The sequence below is a fragment of the Scyliorhinus canicula genome, chromosome 9 (assembly GCF_902713615.1).
Source record: "Scyliorhinus canicula chromosome 9, sScyCan1.1, whole genome shotgun sequence".
Lineage (NCBI taxonomy): Eukaryota > Metazoa > Chordata > Chondrichthyes > Carcharhiniformes > Scyliorhinidae > Scyliorhinus > Scyliorhinus canicula.
Genome location: NC_052154.1, coordinates 118,324,691 through 118,347,194, shown reverse-complemented (window position 1 = coordinate 118,347,194; position 22,504 = coordinate 118,324,691). Strand labels below are relative to the sequence as shown.

The 22,504-nt window shown below is 48.3% G+C and overlaps 1 protein-coding gene across 2 annotated transcripts in view; it reads right to left on the bottom strand.

Annotated features, from left to right (window-relative positions):
- Nucleotides 1-22,504, bottom strand: part of LOC119971632 (N-acetyl-beta-glucosaminyl-glycoprotein 4-beta-N-acetylgalactosaminyltransferase 1-like) — a 1,002,314-nt gene that overhangs the window by 389,806 nt on the left and 590,004 nt on the right. For both annotated transcript variants that reach the window (XM_038807455.1, XM_038807457.1), the window contains one exon: nt 8,131-8,231. In XM_038807455.1, the coding sequence (XP_038663383.1) occupies nt 8,131-8,231 (101 nt within the window). The remainder of the gene's footprint in view (nt 1-8,130; nt 8,232-22,504) is intronic.

Here is a 22,504-nt window from a genome sequence, read left to right as displayed (position 1 = left end):
TCCACCCACCTCCGATTCTCTACAATGCCAGAGGGAAACATGCCAGTGCAAAACACATCTGGAACAACATGGCGTGCAGATGTCGGGACTCACATGAACAATACCTGGGGCTTCCTCCAGAGTTTGAAATGCAGGCATTCAGCAACTCTGGATCCCTGAACACCACAGAAATGGTTGGGGGTTGGGAGCGAGGGACATCTACAGGTGGATCATCCAGATTCAATGTCATCGAGGAGATCCATTTTCCAACCTCAAGAGTGTTCCCAGAGATCCACCTTCATTTTCAGGAGGCCCATCTTCTTTCTTCAAAAGTGGCTCAGTGACGTTGAGCATTTTTTCAATATGGCGCCCAGATACAATGAAGGCTAGGCGCCATCAGGATACGGCACAAACACCCCACTGTATAATGAAATGAGTTTGGGGTAGAAAGATATGGCTCCCCCACAACGCAAATGTACCCACCCTGCAGACGAGGGGAGTATCCCCAACCCCTCACCGCGCACCCCCAACGTCCCCTCCCATCCATATCCCCGAATGCCCCTTCAGTCACCACCACCCCTTCTGCCACCCACCACCCCTCTCCTCAACCACCCACCACCCCCCTCCTCAGCCACAATCCCCCAGGCCCTCCTTTCACTTCCTATTTTATAAACGCAGAAGGCACTTAGCATTGTTGAAGTGGCGAGCTGCTGTCAATCATAACTTGAATATTTATAAACTTTGAAGTTAGGATCAATGGAGGGTATTTCAAGCTTGAAGGTATAGATAAATAAACAAACTTCCTGCCTGCAGTGTTTAAATTGTTAAGCTGTCAATCAAAGGCTAGTTAAAGGAACTGCCCTGTGAAATTGAATGAACGCCAGGCATTTCAATGGATCTCAGGGGATTTCAAGGCTTTCCAAGTATTCCGGACTTTCTAGGAAGGCTCTGACACTTCAAAAAGCAGCAGTTTTAAAAGCATAGGGCTGAGGGAGCAGATGTGAGGAAAGGGAAAATCGTCCTGACTGGATTCTTCGCTGAACTGTCTGATCTGCTCATCAGCGGTCAAGCAGAGCAGTTCAGACTGAGGAGGTGACTTCAGGATATCAACAGGGTGAAAGTCTTTCAACAGGATGAAAATCTTGAACAGAGAACTTCCTGAGATCACCACGCCAAAAAAGTGATCTTCAGGTTACTAAGGGCTGGAAGGGGCAGGCCAGACATGGGATACCCATCCCAGGGTTGGTTCCTGGGACTATCCCCTTACCCACATCCCGAGTCTACCCTTCCGCAGGATCCTAGGGGGACCCTCCCTTTGCAGCACCAGAGGGGCACATGAGCAATGAGCTAACCCCTTGACCCTACTACGGGTCCATCATGCCAGGACAGCGCTAAACTCTACAGTCTTGTCATAGGTAGTCATGAAAGGTGATTGTAAATAACTAATGTGGGGGGAGTGAAGTGTAGAGTAGTCCATGAACATCATGATTAATGGTGGTGGAGACCAGTATGTCAAAGTAAAATACATGACTGAAGCATTTGCAACCATCTTCATCCAGATGTGCCGAATGGATGATCCACCTTGGTCTCTTCCAGAGGTCCCAGTATCACAGATGTCAGTCTTCAACTAATTTGATTTACTCCACGTTACATCACAGCACAGGGCTAAATCGCTGGCTTTGAAAGCAGACCAAGGCAGGCCAGCAGCACGGTTCAATTCCCGTACCAGCCTTCCCGAACAGGCGGCGAAATGTGGCGACTAGGGGCTTTTCACAGTAACTTCATTTCAAGCCTACTTGTGACAATAAGCCATTTTCATTTCATTTTCATTTCATCAAGGAATGGGTAAAGGCACCAGATATAGCAAAAGCTGATAACATCCGGCTGTTGTACTGAAGACTTGTGCTCGAGAACTCACAACTAAATTAAGCTGTACCACTACAGTTACAATACTGGCATTTACTTGACAAAGTCAAAATATCCCAGCACTGTCCTGTCCACAAAAAGCAGAACAAATCCTATCTGGGCAACTACAGCCCTATCTGTCTATTCTCAATCATCAGCAAAGTGCAGCTTTATAGTTGTAATGGTTAATGCGAGGGACTGTGCAAATAGTACCTCCATCATGATGATGTAAGAGAACACATGCTGAGGAGACAGAGGAAAGGATGTTCCTAGCTTCAAGGACAGTAATACCGAGTTATGTATCTCTGTATATACTTTAATTATAGGCAGAATTCTCCCCAAAATGACTATGGGTGCAATCATCCAGAACCATGATTAAGTGCTCCAACCAGCAGGAAAACCGGAGTGTTTCCCATGGCACTGGGAGTGCTGGAGAGGCGAGATTCACAGCACGCCAACAGTCGATCGCTCTGCCCATGTGAATCTTACTGGACTCCCGATTCCCCAGGCGAGTGATTCGCTGAGGTCAGGAATCACCTTGTCGGCCTGACAAGCTGGAGCAGCATTTAAGCGGTTGCGGAGAGGAGGGACATCCTATTCCCCAGAGTGGGCCACAGACGTCAGCCATCTGTCATGAACTAAGCCTGGGATGAAGTGTCAGAGGTAGCAAGTGCTGGCAGCCTGACCAGTAGGACCAGCATACAATGCATTAATAAAATGAATAACCTCCTTCGAGCTGGTCAGGTAAATATTTACCTGTGTGCCCCTGAAACCCCCCCCCCCCCCCCACCATCCCCCCCCCCCCCCCCCACCCAGTCCCTTACCCCTGTCCCTAAACCCTTGTCATCCCCGAATACACAACCTTCCAGCATCTCCCTCATAACCCACCCTCCAGGAATCCCTAGCACAATCCTTACCCTCTTTGGTTAAGTACCTTGCCCACAGAAGCCACCAGCTATAAACACTCCCAATCCTGACTTGCCAGCATCTCAAAATATTCTTTCTGTGTCCCCAAGGATAAAACAGGACACAACAGGACAGGCGTCAGAAGACTGGAGAGGGCACGCGTTCTCACCCGCTCTGAAGAGAGAGCCATGGAACTCACCAGGGATGCCGTTGAGTGAACAGTGGTTGACATGGAAGTTGACATGCACTGAAGAAGTGAGAGTCCAAAGCAACTTAATCCAGATGAACCATCTCAAGTGAGTTTTTCATCTCCCACAGCCTTGTTCTTCCCAAGAGCAGACCCCAAGTTCTTCATGTTCCAGAATCCCCACCAGATAAGGCTGGGCCGTCCGGGCTCCATTCCCCCCATCCAACCTCTCAGAACACCCCGGTCCAGACCTCCGGGGAGGACACCAAATTCTCAGCACTGCATTCACCTGCACCAGCTACCAGCGCAGACACAATCACTTTGGTAGAACATGTTAACGGACAGGCTCCTGGGTAATCCTCTGGTGAGTACCACACATCTGTTATAGCATATTAGATGGAGGCAGGAGCTCCCGAGGGAGTGGCCAGCTAGAGGGCTGCCTGATCCCAGGTAACAGCTGCCCCCAAGATAGATGTGGCACCTCTGGAAAAAGTTATCCCATCATTGGTAAAGATCCAAATTTAGAGCGAAGGTTTACAGGATGGGTTGTCCCCCCGCTCCGATTTACAGGGTCTCACCATATCAAAAGCAATTTCTGCTGAGAAAAAGATGAAGAAAAAGCACTTATCCCCCAGATGTTTATAAACATTGTGGTTAGGTTCACAGCAGGATATTTGAGATGCATCCAAAGCGTGAAGGAAAATGAAAATGAATAATCCAAAAACCTGGATACCTGGAAGCTATTACCCTGTCAATTACAGCCTACTAAAGGCTATTTTTCTTTGAAGGTGAATAGAAGCCTCGCAGATCAAAGCATCTGAGTGTGTTTAAAGACTTGTGATGTGTTTTGGATTTTTATGAAGTAACTGGTTTCAACACCTCTGGTTGAGGCAGCAGCTGTAAGACACGGCTAAGTGAAAAAGCAGTGATGTTTCTGTCTGGATTTCAGTTTTCAGGCAGGGGTCGCTGATTGGGGGGCAGGGTCTCTAATATAGGGGGGGTTTTGAATATGGGGAGGGTCTCCGATACGGGGAGGATCTCAGATATGGGGGGGTCTCAGATATATGGGGGGTCTCAGATATGGGGGGTCTCAGATATGGGGGGTCTCTGATGGGGGGTTCTTTGATATGGGAGTCTGGTGATTGAGACTGATGGAAGAGTGTCTTTGATGGGGATATGGTTGGGGGGGGGGTCGGGTTTCCCTCATGTGTACATGTTGTGGTAGGGGTGACTCAGTAATTCCTGTGGTGGAGGTGAGGCAGACATTTTCCAAATTGTCAGTGGGGGGAGGCAAGGATTTGCATTGTGGGAGGGAGGGGCCAGCCACAGGACCTCAGGATTGAGCCGCCCACTCAAAATGGCAGCCTAATAGCAGGAATCCGAATGGAATCCTGTAAGCTTCACCCAGACATAAAATTAGTCTGGAAAGGATGAGGGAATCACCCTGACTGCCACTCCCAGCACCTGCGCTGACCAGGAGCGATGCTACTCCAGCGACAGAACTTAGGGCAGGATTTTCTGGTCCTCGAGCTGTGTGTTTCTCAGCGGCACACCATTCACTGGCAGTGGGATTCTCTACTCCCGCTGCTTGTTAATGGGATTTCCCATCGAAGCCACCCTCGTGCCATTGGGAAACTCGCAGGTGGGGGTGAGCTGCCAGCGGAAACAGGGAATCCCAACAGCCGAAGAATTCCAGCCCTAGTCTCCCAAACAGAGAATCCAGCCCACAGTGGGGAGAGTTACGATCTTTCTGCCCAAAATGACACAGTCATTATTTGGGAAAACTCTATCCCACATCTGGTCCCCGGTGGTGGAGACTAGTGGAGATTCCCGCTGGCCTCAGCTATGCCGGCAAGGGGAGTATATCAGGTGCCAGGAGGCTGCAGCTTGAAACAGTCTAGGTGAAGGCGCGATACAGATTGCGACAGGTGCCATGGGCCTGGAGAATTCAGCATTTGGCGACCGGCGCAAACCCTGTTTAGGGGCTCTCTTACCGCTCTACTGGAATAGCGGGATGTGCGGCAGATGCATCGCGGGCAAAGAATCGTCTGCCATGTCCAATACACTAGCTATTGTTTCGACATACCCAAGTCTCAGTAATCATTCCTCAGCCAGGTCAAACAACATATAACACAAAGTGATGGAAGTTGTCATTCACAGTTCTATCAAGTGACACTAACTCAGCAATAACATGGTTATTGATGTTTAGTTTGGGTTCTGCCAGAGCTTCTTGGGTCCAGGCCTCAATACAGCCTTCATCCAAAGAAAGACAAAGAGACTGAATTCCAGGAGGTGAGATAAGAGTGACTGCTCATTACATCAAAACAAGTTTTGGCTGAGTATGGCATTAATTAAATCTAGTAAAATTTAATTCATCAGGAATTGAGGGAAAATTCTCGACTGGCTGCAGTCTTATTTAGCTCAAAGGAAGATGGTTTTGGGAGACCAATCATCTCAGCCCCAGGACATCACTACAGGAGGAGCGTCATGTCCTAAATCCAATTATATCTAGGTGTTTCAACAATCACCTTCGCTCGATAATGCGCTCAGAAGTTGGGATATTTGCTGATGATTGCACAGTATTTAGTACTATTTCAGATTCCTCAAATAATGAAGCAGTCTGTGCTCACATGCAGCAGAATCTGGACAACAGTCAAGCTGGGGTGATAAGTGGCAAGTAATAGTTGCATCACCCAAATGCCAGGCAATGACCATCTCCAACAACAATCTAACCTTGTGCCTTTGATGTCCAATGGCATTACTGGAACTCCCACAAACTATATCCTGGAGGTTATCATTGATCAAAAACCTAGCGGGATCAGTCAAATAAATAATGTGACTACAAGAGCAGGTCAGAGGCTGGTAATTCTGTGACAAGTATCTCACCTCCTGACTCCCCAAAAGCCTGTCCATCTACAAGATTCAAGTCAGTAGTGTGATGGAATACTTTCCATGTTTCGTGCATCTTCAACATTTAAAGAAGCTCAACATCATCCAGGACAAAGCAGTCCATTTGATTGACACCCCATGCATCACTTTAAACATTCACCTCCCCCATCACTGGCGCACCGTGGCAACACAATGTACAATCTAAAAGATGCACAGCAGCAATTCATCAAGCTTCCACAAACAGCAATGTCCAAACCTGCAATCTCGACCATCTAGCAGAACAAGGATAGCAGGTGAATGAACATCGCACAACCCGGTTCCCCATCCAAGCCACACACCATCCTGTCTTGGAATTAAAGTGCCATTGCTTCAATGACAATGGGTCAAAACCCTGGAACTCCCTCCTAATAGTGCTGAGGATGTAACTTCACCTCATGGACTGCAATGGGCTTAAGAAAGCAGCTCACCACCACCTTTCAGGATGGACAACAAATGCTGGTCTTGCTGGCGACATTCACATCGCCTGAAAATAAACACTGGAGTGGACATTCATTATTTGCGAAGAAGTTGTAGTTGATTAATAATAAGAATAATAATCTTTATTATCACAAGTAAACTTACAGTAACACTGCAATGAAATTACTGTGAAAAGCCCCTAGTCACCACATTCCGGCATCTGTTCGGGTACGCCGAGGGAGAATTCAGAATGTCCAAATTGCCTAACAGCACGGGCGGGATTCTCCGACCCCCGCCGGGAATCACGGCGTGCCGGTCAGGGTCCATTGGCAGCGGCCCCCCCGGCGATTCTCCAGCCCGCAATGGGCCGAGTGGCCGCCCTTTTAGGCTGGTCCCGCCGGTGTAAATTACAACAGGTACTTACCGGCGGGACCTGGCTGCGCGGTTAGCCTCCGGGGTCCTCGGGGGAGTGGGGGGGATCTGGCCCCAGGAGGTGCCCCCACGGTGGCCTGTCCCGCGATCGGGGCCCACCCATCCGTGGGCGGGCCTGTGCCGTGGGGGCATTCTATTCCAACGCGTCGGCTGCTGTGGTCCTCCGCGATGGCCGACGCAGAGATGAACCCCCCCTGCGCATGCGCTGCGATGATGCCAGCACACGCTGGCGCTCCCGCGGATGCGCCAACTCATGCCGGCCGGCGGAGGACCTTCGGTGCGTTTGGCGTGGCGCCAAGCCCCTTCCCCACCGGCCGGCGCAAACCACTCCAGTGTCGGCCTAGCCCCTGAAGGTGTGGAGGATTCCGCACCTTTGGGGCGGTCCGACGCCGGAGTGGTTCATGCCACTCCTTTGCGCCGGAGTTGCCCGCCCTGCTGATTCCCGCAGAATTCCGCCCCACATCTTTCGGAACTTGTGGGAGGAAACCGGAGCACCCGGAGGAAAGCCACAGACACGGGAAGAACGTGCAGACTCCACAGAGAAAGTGACCCAAGCCGGGAATCGAACCTGGGACCCTGGAGCGGTGAAGCAACAGTGCTACCTACTGTGCTGCCCTCAACTGCAGGAATAATTCAAGCAAAACCTGTTGCTATCCTCAGCCCGATATCCACACAATGGAATTGATATTCACTGTCTTTCCCTGGGGTGGTAATAGTCTCAAAACACCAGCAATGTGGCAGGTTCCATTTTGAAAGGGGGCCTACTGCCAGGTGTCCAAAACATCACCTGATTCAGAAAATTGGCTCCTTTTTAATACAGAAGTTGGGATCCTCTGATGTAAAAAGTTGGTAGTCAAGTGTCCAGATGTCAAAATAAATTAATAATTTTCCAGAAATGTGACAATGAAAAATAATGGCATTGGTTGAAATTTCCCCTCCTCAGGCTGAAAGCTCTGAGGCACTGCAGTCTCCCAACTACTGCCTTGCTTAGATCAAATGTACTCAACAGTCACGGTTCAATATAGACAGCTGATATAAATGGTTTTAAAATTGTAACATAAAGTTAAAAAGATACATTAATACATTATAGGAATTTTCTCCCAAGAGAAATATAATTTGTCAAATGTTTTAAAAGGAACATTACTCGCTTTATAATATGTGGCATTGACTTCAGTATGAAGGCATTTTAGTGCTGTAGTCTGATTTTATCTTTGGATTTCAATGCCGACTTCATGCTCAGAGGTAGACATGCAGACAGTGCCCATCAATAAAAAAAATATCAACCAGATCCCCAATCGGCATTTCAATGCAGCAACTATGAAAAGCCCCGAATGGCTGTCAGGCAAGATAAGTGAGACTCAGCTAACATTCTGTACCTTGCCCACATGCATCAGCAGTCTGGCGTTTGCTGGACTTTCATCAGAACTGAGCCAAAATTCGGAATTATCATCCGACGCAATCGCAAACTGGAAATCACCTGGGAAAATAGAAACAAAATCAATAAAGTTGGAAATATTGTTATGACCCAACGAGGGAACCTTAACGCTTAAAGAAGAAATCCAAACATCCATTAATTAACTGACGGAACTACGCCTCAAGATTTCACATTCTTAAACCAAAACAAACTTTAATGTCTCTCGAAAAAAAATTAAATCAAGTAATCACTATTAACTTCACACTCTAGCTTATAAAGACTTACACTGTAAACCCAGTTCTACTTTGTACTTCCCGCCCAGAGTTCCCTTATCTTACAAAACATAATGGGCGAAATTCTCTGACCCCCAGCAAGGTCGGAGAATCGCCTGGGGGCGCCTAAAATCCCGCCCCCGCCGTGGCAGAGATTCTCCGCCACCCGGGATGTGGCGGCGGCGGAATCTCGCCACTCCGGTCGGAAAGGCCCCTGCGGTGATTCTCCGGCCCGCATGGCCCAGATGGGCCGCTGGGAGGCCTCTCCCACCGCCGAGGTTTAAACCACCTCTGGAACGGCGGGCTCAGCGGCGCGAGTAGGCCCCCGGGGTCCTGGGGGGGGACTCCGGGCCAGTGCCCTGGGTGCACTATTTTCCTCCGCGTCCGCCACGGCCTCCGCCATGGCGGAGGTGAAAGAGAACCCCACATCACGCATGCACCGGCAGTGACGTCATTGGCCAGCTGCCGCTGACGTCACTGCCGGCGCATGCGCAGACCGGCGAAAGCCTTTCGGCCAGCCCCGCTGCCAGGGGCGCCGGTTTTTTGCGCCGGTCTTCTGGTGGCAACCGCTCTGGCGCGGGGCTGGCCCCCAAAGGTGGGGAGAATTCCCCACCTTTGGGGAGGCGCGACCCCTGAGTGGTTGGCGCCACTCCCCTACTCCGGGACCCTCCGTCACGCTGGGTAGGGGAGAATGCCGCCCAATGTTTTGTTCGCTTTGCTGGCACCAAAACAAAAGCTACGTCACCACTCTCCAGAAATCACTCTGACTTCTCTTCAGTGTCCCAACTATTTGCCAAGCTTTCATGGGGGTCCTTCCATTACCTTTTGGATAAGCTACCCTCCAAATTCTTTACCGATCTCTTGACTCTGGATTTCATATCTTAAGAACAAGCCTCCTTGTGACTCCTACGCAGTGGCTGAAAACACCAGAAAACACTCTTGCTTTCCAATAGCCTGTTGCTATGGTTCCAAACTACACCCAAGTTGATTCCAGAACTCTAACTAAAACAAGGTTAACCGTCTCTTATTGAGAGGATTACTGTAGAATTTGTCCTTTAACTTCCCACTAAACAGATTTTCCAGTTGCTTTTCTCCTTGCCAACTTTGTCTCATTCTGAATACCAGTTCCCAATCACAGGCTGCATCATGGATGATAGGTCGAGCATTCACTCTACTTCACGTGGAAGTTTAGCTTTGTCTCCTGACTTCCAAGGAGTGACAAGCTACATAAGATCCAAAGCTAACATAGTCTCCTGGCTGTTTTTAAACATTACCACGTATTGCCTGCTGGCAATGCCCCAACTAAATTAATAGAGATATACTCAAAAATTATGGGCGCGATTCTCCCAGAGGGGGAGAAATCGTAAGGCTGGCGTCAAATCCGGGCGGGTTTGATGCCAGCCCCCCTCCCCGACCGGGAACCGATTCTGGTCCCCGGTCGGGGCTAGCATGCCGCCGCCGTAAACTCCGGCATCGCGGGCTTAACGAATTTCGTTAAGCCCGCTTGCCAGAGTTTGCGCCGGCTGACGCGTCATATGATGTCAGCCGCGCATGCGCAGATTGGAAGACTCCAACCCGCGCATGCGCGGATGACGTCATCGCGCATTTGCGCAAAACCCGCGCATGCGCGGGCTGGGATGCCCCTCAGCCGCCCCGCGAAGTGATACAGCGGGGCGGCGGAGGGACAAAGAGTGCGCGGGCATCGGACCCGCTGCCCGCGATCGGTGGGCCCATGGCACCCTTGGCACGGCCGTGGTACTGCCGTGCCAATCGGTGCCATGGTTTTAAAAATTGGGACTTTACAGCCATTTTTACGAACGGCCAGACCAGGTGTGTTTGCCGTTCGTAAAAACAGCCGTAAAGGGCTGGGAACTCGGCCCATCGGACAGCTGAGAATCGCTGCTGGCCGTAAAAAAACGGCGGCAGCGATTCGTATCGGGAGTCGGGCGTGGGGGGGGGAGAATAGCGGGAGGGCGTCGGACTAGCGTGGCCGTAAAATTTTACGAGCCACGCTATTCTCCGCACCGTCGTGAGTGCGGAGAATTGCGCCCAAAGACTGTCACTAAGATCCACCCATCTTCATGATGATATGACACACCCGGCCTGTTCCCAAGTTGAAATGCAAGTTAACTACCTTTCCATTCCAAAGCTTTCCTTAATTCTGGTAAATGACATGAATGATGGAATAACAGCAAATGTCATGGGCGGGATTCTTTGATCCTGAGACTAAGTGTTGACGCCGTCGGAAACGGCGTCGCATTTCTCAAAGGCGTCAACACGGCCTCAGGATCATCAATTCTGGCCGCTACAGGGGGCCAGCACGGCACTGGAGTAGCCCATGCCGCTCCAGATGCTGATCCTGGTGTCAACTGGGCACCGCGGGGTCCATGCATGCGCAGTGGCACCGGCACCAATGCGCACATGCGCAGTGGCTCCCTTCTCCGCGCCGGTCCCGACGCAACATGGCGTGGAGCTAAAGGGGCCGGCGCGAAAGAAAGGGGGCCCCCAGACCGAGTGGCCGGCCCTCGATCAGTGGGCCCCAATCGTGGGCCAGGCCACAACGGAGGCCACCCCCACCCCCGGGATCAATCCCCCCTCCCCCCGCACAGGCCGCCCCCCGACCCTTCCACACCGAGGTCCTGCCGGCTGAGAGCAGATTAGAACGGTGCCGGCGGGACTTGGGTTCTTTGTAACGGCTGCTCAGCCCATCCCAGGCCGAGATTCAGCGGGGGGGGGGGGGGGGGGGGGGGGGGGACCACGCCAGCACCAATGGCGCCGATTCTCTGCTCTGCGGAGAATCGCGTCCCGGCGTCGGGGCAGAATGGTGATTCGCACCGATCGCGGGATTCTCTGGCCCCACCCCGGACTGAGAGAATCCCTGCCATAATCTCCAGTTCTTTAGCTAAATTAGTTCATCTTCTAATTTATGATTTTCCCTTTCTGGCTGCTAGCCTCTTACATCAACACGGTCCCAACCTTTTTAAGTAACATCCTTTCAGGCCTGTTTAAATTGCATTATTTACTTCAGGAATGCTTTCACCAGCTTCTCAACTGGATACCCCTATTTTCTATAGTTAAATCTGGAGTTCCTAAAGCTAAAAGTTATATTCTAAAACATTTGAATTATGAACTAGATTGTCACAACAATTATATATACACATTGATAATAATCATTGTGCCTGTACATAGAACACAGGAGGATTTGCATAAGAACACAGGAAACAGAAAAGCAAATCTTGCAATGTTATCACACATATGGAAACATAATTTGCTGTCAAAATAATGGTAAGGCTCTCAGCATGAATAGTTCTTTATGTGCAAATGTTATGGCAGCTTCAAGCAAGGAGCACATGGAAAATATAGAAAACCAAAGTTGTTGTATGAGATGCACCACTCTGCTGGTAGCTTTGCAAACATGTCATCTCACTATCTAGTTCACTATTGAAATGTATTGAACTTCATGAAAATGCTGTATTTGTATGGTAAATATGAACTAAACTCACCCGAGAAAGATAAATCAAGTCTTTTCAGTCTATTTGCTCTTTTATCAACATGATAAATTCAAATTACTGCCAAATAACCACAATGGCACTGAAAAGTAACAATTACAAATGTGGAACCTAATTCCTTCAGGCGTTAATTGCTGTTGGAGATTTCAAGAATGTAAAATGTAAAATTAAAATGTTTCAATAAAACATTTTTTTTTTCTCTTTTGTCTCCCTTCAATCTAGGTGCAAGGTTTACAGTCCAGCTTTCCACGGGAATTGTCACGGGCATGACAGACAATTCAACAGAGCATTTAAAAGGTGCGTTGACCTTGGGTGGGAATTTCCAGTCTTGGGTGGGCATGACCAGAAAATCTGGCCTTTAATCTTTTTGTATCTTTATTTCACCAGATGTGCCATTGAATACACCCACTTTAACCTAACTTTTCTGCTCACTCTGGTCTCAGATGCCTGTTTTCCTTCACTTTGCCATTACTGGTTTGTGACTTGCCACCAATGTGCCATCCAATCGTCTTTTGTTGGTCATACTGAATGAAATATGGTTTAAGTTTGTTTCTACAGTAACTTAAAGAGGCTTTTGTTTGACCAAAAGGATGACCAAAGGTTTCCTGGGCAAGCGAGACCAAGCAATGTGCAAACCTGAGGTTCGGGAGCCTATGAGGACAGCTTACGGTACAAGTGCCTGTCGACAAATTGCATCCAACCCTCGCAAGAGCCAGCAACCTGAACAGAAATTTAAAGGAGCTGATTTGTGTTCAACCTGTGTGGGAATGCCATAGCTGCCTCACAGCGCCTTGGGTGACAGTCTGTGTGGAGTTTGCACATTCTCCCGTGTCGGCGTGGGTTTCAGATTTCCTCCCGCAGTCCAAAGATGTGCAGTTTAGGTGGATTGGCCATGCTAAATTGCCACTTTGTATCTATGTTACGAGGATAGGGCAGGGTGGATGTCAGAGTGGGCCTGGATAGAGTGCTCTTTTGGAGAGTCAATGCAAACTGGATGGGTGGAAGGCCTCCTTCTGCACTCCAGGGGTTCTATGAACTTCTGGGCTGTGCAGCAAAGAGGAACATTGCTTGCTACAGGAAAAAAATTACACTTAAATGTGCAAAGGCAAGTCTACCTCATGGCAGACAGCATTAGATTCACTCCTGCAGCAAATTATAATTCATCATGTTGAACTACAAGGTTCCTTTCAAATGCTTGATGGAACACATAACTTTTACAATATCCAAGAGAAAAGTGATGAGTAATAATAAATTGAATAATTTGTCTTGCATTTCTTAACTTGAGGAAGAATTTTAACATGTCATACTCAAAGTTGGATCAAATGTAAATTAAGGCAAAATCTCTTAATTTATCATTTTATCCTCAAAAATGCTACAATGTGCCTCTTAATGTCCTATGAAGTGATCAAGCAAACCATACAATTGTTAGGGGATCTGAAATTAGACAATAAATGCAGCTTCATCAGTGTCACTCGCATCTCCTGAATAAATTCAAATGAAGAAACATAGCTTCCCTAAGTTGTCATCCTTGATACACACTGTAGCTTGTCAGTCAGTATGTGTTTGCCTGGCTTTCACAGAGAGATGCTCTTGGAGGCAGATGAGATTGGATCAGTCAGAATATAAGAAAGGGTTCCATATTGCAAACCCCCAGGTTAAAGTCATCCCAATTATAGGTGAAATGAGGATCATGTTTGGAAGCTACCAGTAATGTTAAATCTGAAGGAATAGGTCTTTGAAAGTCTGCAAACCTGCAACATACATGTAGGTCAGACCAGTCTAGATAACAGGCTCCCTCTTCTGAAGGACACTGATAACAATACAGCAACCTTTGTGTTTGTTTTTAAATTTGATTCACAAGTTGCCATAGGTTTGTTAATTCAGTTCCAGAACAAGTAAACATATGTATCACCAATACAAGATGCACACGTTTTGTGTAAATCAACACTGCAATACTTTCAGGAATTGTTTTTATAGACACTAACATTATCCCATGCTGTGATTCAACACATCACTGACAAAGTTATCAGATAATATTGATGAATGGGTAATCTTGCCTCACCCCTGTGCTTGATCTCTCAAAACAGGAAAGATTTACTGAACACTACATTGCCTTTGGAACCACTTGAGCTTCCAGCTTCGTTATGAGGCCTACATGAAGTACCAAATTGAAAGTATCACAAAAATCAATGAAAAACAATGTAACTGGGCTTCCCCTGAGTCTTACAATGCAGGTCAATCTTGTACAAAGTGACAACTACTCTAAACATTTCTCATAAAAGCAAAATCCAGTCTCTTCCGATTATTCCATCTGCTTCCAAAGTATCCAATATGTGTCCCGTAATGTCCCGACAAAGCATCTTAATTACCAACTAACCTACACAAACAGTGGGCTGATTCATTCTTTATCATATTAACAGATTCCTAAAGCTAGAGACATCACACGTCTGAGTATTCACTCAATTTATTCTTGCTTCAAAATAGTCATCATTTTACCATTTACGCAAAATAGTACGGACGGGATTTACCGACCAACCCGCTGTGTGTTTTTCGGCGGCGGAGGCAGCCGCCAGTGGTATTTTATGGTCCTGCCCTTGTCACTGGGAAACTCGTACATCTTCAGTGGGACCGGAATATCCCGCCGGCTTGAAAAGCAGGTAAATTCCGCCCGATCAAATATCACAACTAAAACCCTCTGTGCAGGGCAGTTCTAAGCTTATCTAAACCTAACGATGTCAGAAAAACAATGTTCGTAGTGAATCAAATGCTGAATCTCTTTTTATACCATTTTCTGCTTCCTGCTGGATATTACGCTGTTCTGTGCCCAATGCACCTCCTTTTCCTACCACCCTTTAACACTGTCAGATGATGATGAGGGACCTCATGTCTTTTCATACCATACTGTTACTTCCCTATTATTGCCTTTCCTGAGCCATAGTTTTATCCTATATAACCTTTGATGCATTCTCTCTAGTGACATTGTCACTTTATATTGCAGCAATCATTTTGCTTCTACTCACCCCTCCTGTGGTCTATGTTTTAAACCTGAAAACCCCTTTAGTCCATATTATCTACCTAACTTTTTTATTTTACATCTATATTTGCCTCTACTCACGGTACAATTTATTCAACCCGGAAATTCATCCTTCTCCAATGTTTTTGTAGCATGGGCCTGATCCATCTCTCCAAAAGCAGTTTTTGAAACTCAGTGCGAACAGTAGCTTCTGGCAACTTCCGCTAGACGAGAAGTCCAGATTGCTGACTACGTTTATCACCCCATTAGACAGATTCTGATTCAATGCTTGCCCTTCAACATTACCTTGGCAGCCGAGATTTTTCAACACACAATGTCTGCCACCTTACAAGGCCTGGAGGGAGTCATCTGTCATATGGATGATGTTTTGGTGCATGGTACGACCATTGAGGAATATGAGAGAAGGCTCACGGCTGTCTGAGAGCAATTGCAGAAAGCAGGGCTGACACAGAACAAGAAATATGAGTTCTTGATTTGGTGCTTAGGACATAATATGAGCAGCAAAACATCACGGCGGTCCCACACAAAATGAAGGCTATAAGTGAATTCCCAACCCATCATTGCCAACCTCCACAAATCTTTGGGTATTGGGAACCAATTGGCAAAATTCCTGCCCAACCTGGCGCATGTCACAGAGCCCCTCCTCAAGAACGGCCAGGTGTGGTGCTGCGATGTGTACCAATAACAAATATTTGATCACATAAAAGACATTCTGCTCCCAACCAATATTCTGACTCATTACAACCCATCTCTGCCCACTACAATAGCAGCAGATGCCTCCTCCACACGTCCACGGGCAGTTCTTCTCCAGGGGCAACCAAATGGAAGTCACTGACCAATGTATTACGCATCAAGTGGACTGTCAAACACAAAGATACGGTATGCTGTTATTGAAAAGGAAGTTCTCGCCATCATGTGGGCTTGCTGGAAGTGCTCCAACTATATTGTTGGCCTGTAAATCACCATCAAAACATGTCATAAACCACTTGTCTCACAGTTAAATGAGAAGGAACTTGTGAAGATGCCCCTCAGAATTCAGAGGTTCTGCTTGCGTCTCATGTGCTTTGCATATGATGCAGCATGTCAAATGACCGCAGGCGCACCATCCAGGGCCACACGGCTGGATTCTCTGGTCCGCCAGCCACACATCTCTCATCAGCGTGCCATTCACTGGTGGTGGAATTCTCTATTCCTGCCGCTTGTCACTGAGTTTTCCCATTGAAGCCACCCAATGCCGTCGGGAAACTCCCAGGCAGGGGTGCACTGCCGGCAGGAACAGAGAATCTGAACAGCCAGAGAATTTCAGCCACAGTTGACCTTGACATATTGGGCTGGATTTTCCGCCGTCCTCCGGTAGCGGATTGCCAATGTGGTGGACAATCCAGCGTCGGAGAAAAAATGGGATTGGCGCCCGATGCTCTGGTCCCCCACTGGCAGTATCATCAAGGTTTGTGCACCTCACCAGTGGGAGTATGAAAATAGGTCAATGGGCTGGGCACCAGATTCACCACTTGCCTGTGATTCGCCGCTCCTCTGGGCCAGAATTCACATTGGTGTGGATCGGTGCAGGTATTTTGCAGCGTGACCCTCATGCTGGGCCAAGGGGTAAGTCTTCTAGATGGGTTCCCCCACCATCGGAGATCCCCTTCCCCCACAATGAAAAATCCTGTCCACCAGGACCCCCCCAAAACTGAGCCCCCACCGGTGACCCCCCATAACTGAGCACCCACCAGTGACCCCCCCATAACAGAGACCCCAACAGAGAAGCCTCCATAACAGAAAGCTTCCCCCCCATTACAGAACCTCCATAACAGAGACCCCCCCCCCCCCCATAGTACCTGTCCGGAAGCCAGAGAGCACTCCAGACAGAGAGAGTGAAGAAAATCACTGCTCTAAAACTCATCTATGTTATCTGCAAGGATTTCATTCACATCAATGGAAAATTGCTTATACTAGGCTGTGAATCACCGCTTCCATACAGCCAGCTGTATGGATGGTTTAATTTAATTTCCCTTCACGTTTGAATGGATCTCAGGTACTCTGCGTGTAACTAACCACCATGTTTATGAACATCGAGCTGTGATTGATACCTCTTGACCACATCAAAAGCAGTAACAAAAAGTTTTCTGCAGAGAAAAAGAGGACATGAAAGCACTCGACTGCTTTTGATGTGGTCAAGAGCTGACATTTTGAGCAGGTGGGCTAATAGTGGGGTTCGCGACGGAATACCTCGTAATCCTCGCCATGCAAAAATTTGCATGGCAAGTGACTGTGAATCGCCTCTGGCGCACACTCCCAGCATGAGCCCAAATCAGTGGCGATTCTCCCCGGTGGGAGAACATAGTCTCCCAAATGGGAAAACCAGCCCATTATATCAACCTGGTCGATGAGCTCAAGTCAATTTGTGATAGAACAGCTGCCGGCTACCTCAGGGAGGCTTCAACAAACACACCAGGAGCAGTCGCGAGATGGAGAGTGTTAACATCCGTCATTCCTGTCAACAAGGGTGACTACAGCAGAGGCCAGGTGGCAACATTATGAAAATTTGCTTTGAACTGCAGAAACACTTCACTGTGATAGATGATCTTATATTATATAACGAGTAGTTGGTCACTCCAGATTCCCATCAGCCAAAGTTTCTCCAGTGAATCCACCAAGACCACATGGACATTACAAAGTGCAGAGCACAGGCCAGTCTGCAGTGTGGTGGCCAGGAATATTGAGGGCAATTAAAGAAATTATTCCAAAGCACCAGGTATACGCACTGCACAAACATGTCCAGAGGGAGCCCCTTATCCCCACATAGTTTCCGACCCAGCCGTGGGAATGGATTTATTCAAGTTCAGTGGCAAACCCTTCTTCATCTTGATTGCTTACTTCTCCTGATAGATCAAAGTGAAGCAGTTACACATGACGGCTAAAGTGAAATTAATCTTGGGGTAGGCAGTCAAGGGCTACCAGAATGTTCAGGATGGAGAACAGTCCTGCATACAGAGATTGACTTACACTTGCAATAGGAGGTGCCAGACCAGAAACCTGCTACGATTACACAAATGTGACAAGGTTAGCATCAGGCACCTTGAAATGGAGGGTGCCATTGTCTGGAGAGACAATGATCAATCAAAGTCATAATTCATACGTACCTCGGAAGGTATGATCAGGCAGAACAGAAGGGAATGATCAGGCAGAACAGAACCTCGTCCCTTGAGCCGAACCTTCTACTAGACACTCAAGTGAATCAGACAGAGGCAACCAATTGCCGGAAATACAGAACACTATAATTTCAACTTCAAATCAACAAAACTTTCCCAAAGCAACTGAACCTTCCACTTCTCCAAATGTGACCCAGAACAAGATTTGGAACAATTGACGAGCCTTCAGGCCATCTGAATTTATAAAGTCATGGACTTGGGTTGGTGGTGGAAAACGGGCAGCGCGTCAAGAAATATTCTACTTCAAACATGTTTGGGGAAGACTTGAGGAAGTATAATGGTGTTTGGCATAGCAAGGTAAATGTGGGACTGGAAAACCATGCCTCAGACAGTGTGATGTAAAGTGTCACATGATAAGGGGCCTGGGTCAGTCTAAGAGAATACAGAGACCTGTGTAGAACTAAGCATAGAGTTAGCTCATATTCTAGGCTGGAGCTTGTGTACATGTAAATAGTTTTGTGTCACCAATAAACACTACTGTTGAACCGCACAAGCTTCTGGCCTCTTTGTGGGACCTCGGGCAGGATTCTCCAGCCTCCCAGCTGCGTGTTTCTTGGCAGCTGGAGGCGGTGCACCGTTCGCTGGCGGCGACAATCTCTGCTCCCACGTCTGTCAATACGAATTTTCATTGAAGCCACCCCATGCCGCTGGGAAACCCACAGGAGGGGGTGAGCTGCTGGCGGGACCAGAGAATCCTGTCGTCAGCGAACGGCCAGAGAGTTCCAGCCCTATTGAACAAATCCTTACAACAGTAATCACCAACAGTGAGGGAAACCGTTGTGCAAGAACCAATTCAGTTTACATTACTGCTTTGCCTTTGTCCTGTATAAGAATGGTATAAAAACACATCTAAATTTTTACATCAAACAGTTGCCAGCAGAATTCCTTCTTCATCATTGCCAGGTGAACTTTAGAAGCTGGCCACAAATGTACTGTGGATGTTGAAGCCAAAGGTCAGTCATAGCAGCAATGAGAGTATTCATGGGAGAAGACCCTAATGTGCCTGGGCCTGCACACCAGGGCCGGGATTTTCCCCGACCCGCGGCCCGGGGGGCCCCGGCGAGATGGAGTGGCGTGAACTCCAAGCCCTAACCTTGAGGGGCTAGGCCCGCGCCGGAGTGGTTGGCGCCCCGCCGACCGGCGGGAAAGGCCTTTGGCGCCATGCCAGCCGGGGCCGAAGGAAGTTCGCGCATGCGCCGGAGCGTCAGCGGCTGCTGACGTCATCCACACGCATGCGCAGGGAAGGGGGGTCACATCTGTGTCTGCCATCATGAAGACTATGGTGAACGCAGAAAAAAACAGTGCCCCCACGGAACAGGCCCACCCGCCGATCGGTGGGCCCCAATCATGGGCCAGGCCACCGTGGGGGCACTCCCCCGGGGCCAGATCACCCCGCGCCTCCCCCAAGACCCTGGAACCCGCCCACGCCGCCTGGTACCGCCGGTAAGGTAGGTGGTTTGATTCACACAGGCATGACCGGCATGACAGCAGCAGGAGTTCGGCTCATCGCGGGCCGGAGAATCGGCGGTGGGGGGGGGGGCGGCTGGCACGGCGCAATTCCCGTCCCCGCCGAATCTCTGGTGTCGGAGACTTCGGGAGACGGCGGGGGCGAGATTGACGCCGCCCTCCGGCGATTCTCCGACCCGGCAGGGGGTCGGAGAATCCCGCCCCTGATCTCTCCATTTCCACCCAAAAAATATTTTGGTTAAACAGAATTATAATTAATTATGATAATATTCAATGTCAAATAAGGCAAGGATGAAGTTGTAATGTGATACAGGGATGAATTTGTGCCGGCAGCACGGTGGTACAGTGGTTTTCACTGCTGCCTCACGGCACTGAGGATCCGGGTTTGATCCTGGTCCCAGGTCACTGTCCGTGTGGAGACTGCACATTCTCCTGTGTCTGCATGTGTCTCACCCCGCAATCCAAAAGATGTGCAGATTAGGTAGAAAATCCCCGCTAAATTGCTCCGTAATTGGAAAAATAATTGGGCACTCTAAATTTATATTTAAAAAAGGGATGAACTTGTATTGTAAAACAGGAATGATATTGGTTAGCGTGATACAGGCAGGAGTTATATGTAATCTGAATCAGGCAGAGGGGAGGTGGTGTAATGCGCTATGGACAGAGGACAGATTGAGTAATGCGATATAGTCGGGGAGAGGTTGTGTAACATGATATGGTCAGGGGAGAAGTTGTGTAATGTGTTATGGACAGGGGATAGGTTCTGTAAAATGATATGATTGGGGAGAGGTTGAATAATGCGCGATGGACAGGGCAGAGGTTGTGTAATGCGATATGGACAAGGGAGAGGTTGTGTAATGCGATATGGACAGGAGCGAGGTTGTGTAATGCGATATGGACAGGAGCGAGGTTGTGTAATGCGATATGGACAAGGGAGAGGTTGTGTAATGCGTTATGGACAAGGGAGAGGTTGTGTAATGCGATATTGACAGGAGCAAGGTTGTGTAATGCGATATGGACATGGGAGAGGTTGTGTAATGCGATATGGACAAGGGAGAGGTTGTGTAATGCGTTATGGACAAGGGAGAGGTTGTGTAATGCGATATGGACAAGGGAGAGGTTGTGTAATGCGATATGGACAAGGGAGACATTGTGTAATGCGATATGGACAGGAGCGAGGTTGTGTAATGCGATATGGACAAGGGAGAGGTTGTGTAATGCGATATGGACAAGGGAGAGGTTGTGTAATGCGATATGGACAAGGGAGAGGTTGTGTAATGCGATATGGACAAGGGAGAGGTTGTGTAATGCGGTATGGACAAGGGAGAGGTTGTGTAATGCGATATGGACAAGGGAGAGGTTGTGTAATGCGTTATGGATAAGGGAGAGGTTGTGTAATGCGATATGGACAAGGGAGAGGTTGTGTAATGCGATATGGACAAGGGAGAGGTTGTGTAATGCGTTATGGACAAGGGAGAGGTTGTGTAATGCGATATTGACAGGAGCAAGGTTGTGTAATGCGATATGGACATGGGAGAGGTTGTGTAATGCGATATGGACAAGGGAGAGGTTGTGTAATGCGTTATGGACAAGGGCGAGGTTGTGTAATGCGATATGGACAAGGGAGAGGTTGTGTAATGCGATATGGACAAGGGAGACATTGTGTAATGCGATATGGACAGGAGCGAGGTTGTGTAATGCGATATGGACAAGGGAGAGGTTGTGTAATGCGATATGGACAAGGGAGAGGTTGTGTAATGCGATATGGACAAGGGAGAGGTTGTGTAATGCGATATGGACAAGGGAGAGGTTGTGTAATGCGGTATGGACAAGGGAGAGGTTGTGTAATGCGATATGGACAAGGGAGAGGTTGTGTAATGCGTTATGGATAAGGGAGAGGTTGTGTAATGCGATATGGACAAGGGAGAGGTTGTGTAATGCGATATGGACAAGGGAGAGGTTGTGTAATGCGATATTGACAGGAGCAAGGTTGTGTAATGCGATATGGACATGGGAGAGGTTGTGTAATGCGATATGGACAAGGGAGAGGTTGTGTAATGCGTTATGGACAAGGGCGAGGTTGTGTAATGCGATATGGACAAGGGAGAGGTTGTGTAATGCAATATGGACAAGGGAGACATTGTGTAATGCGATATGGACAGGAGCGAGGTTGTGTAATGCGATATGGACAAGGGAGAGGTTGTGTAATGCGATATGGACAAGGGAGAGGTTGTGTAATGCGATATGGACAAGGGAGAGGTTGTGTAATGCAATATGGACAAGGGAGAGGTTGTGTAATGCGGTATGGACAAGGGAGAGGTTGTGTAATGCGATATGGACAAGGGAGAGGTTGTGTAATGCGTTATGGACAAGGGAGAGGTTGTGTAATGCGATATGGACAAGGGAGAGGTTGTGTAATGCGATATGGACAAGGGAGAGGTTGTGTAATGCGATATGGACAGGAGCGAGGTTGTGTAATGCGATATGGACATGGGAGAGGTTGTGTAATGCGATATGGACAAGGGAGAGGTTGTGTAATGCGTTATGGACAAGGGAGAGGTTGTGTAATGCGATATGGACAAGGGAGACGTTGTGTAATGCGATATGGACAGGAGCGAGGTTGTGTAATGCGATATGGACAAGGGAGAGGTTGTGTAATGCGTTATGGACAAGTGAGAGGTTGTGTAATGCGTTATGGACAAGGGAGAGGTTGTGTAATGCGTTATGGACAAGGGAGAGGTTGTGTAATGCGTTATGGACAAGGGAGAGGTTGTGTAATGCGATATGGACAAGGGAGAGGTTGTGTAATGCGATATGGACAAGGGAGAGGTTGTGTAATGCG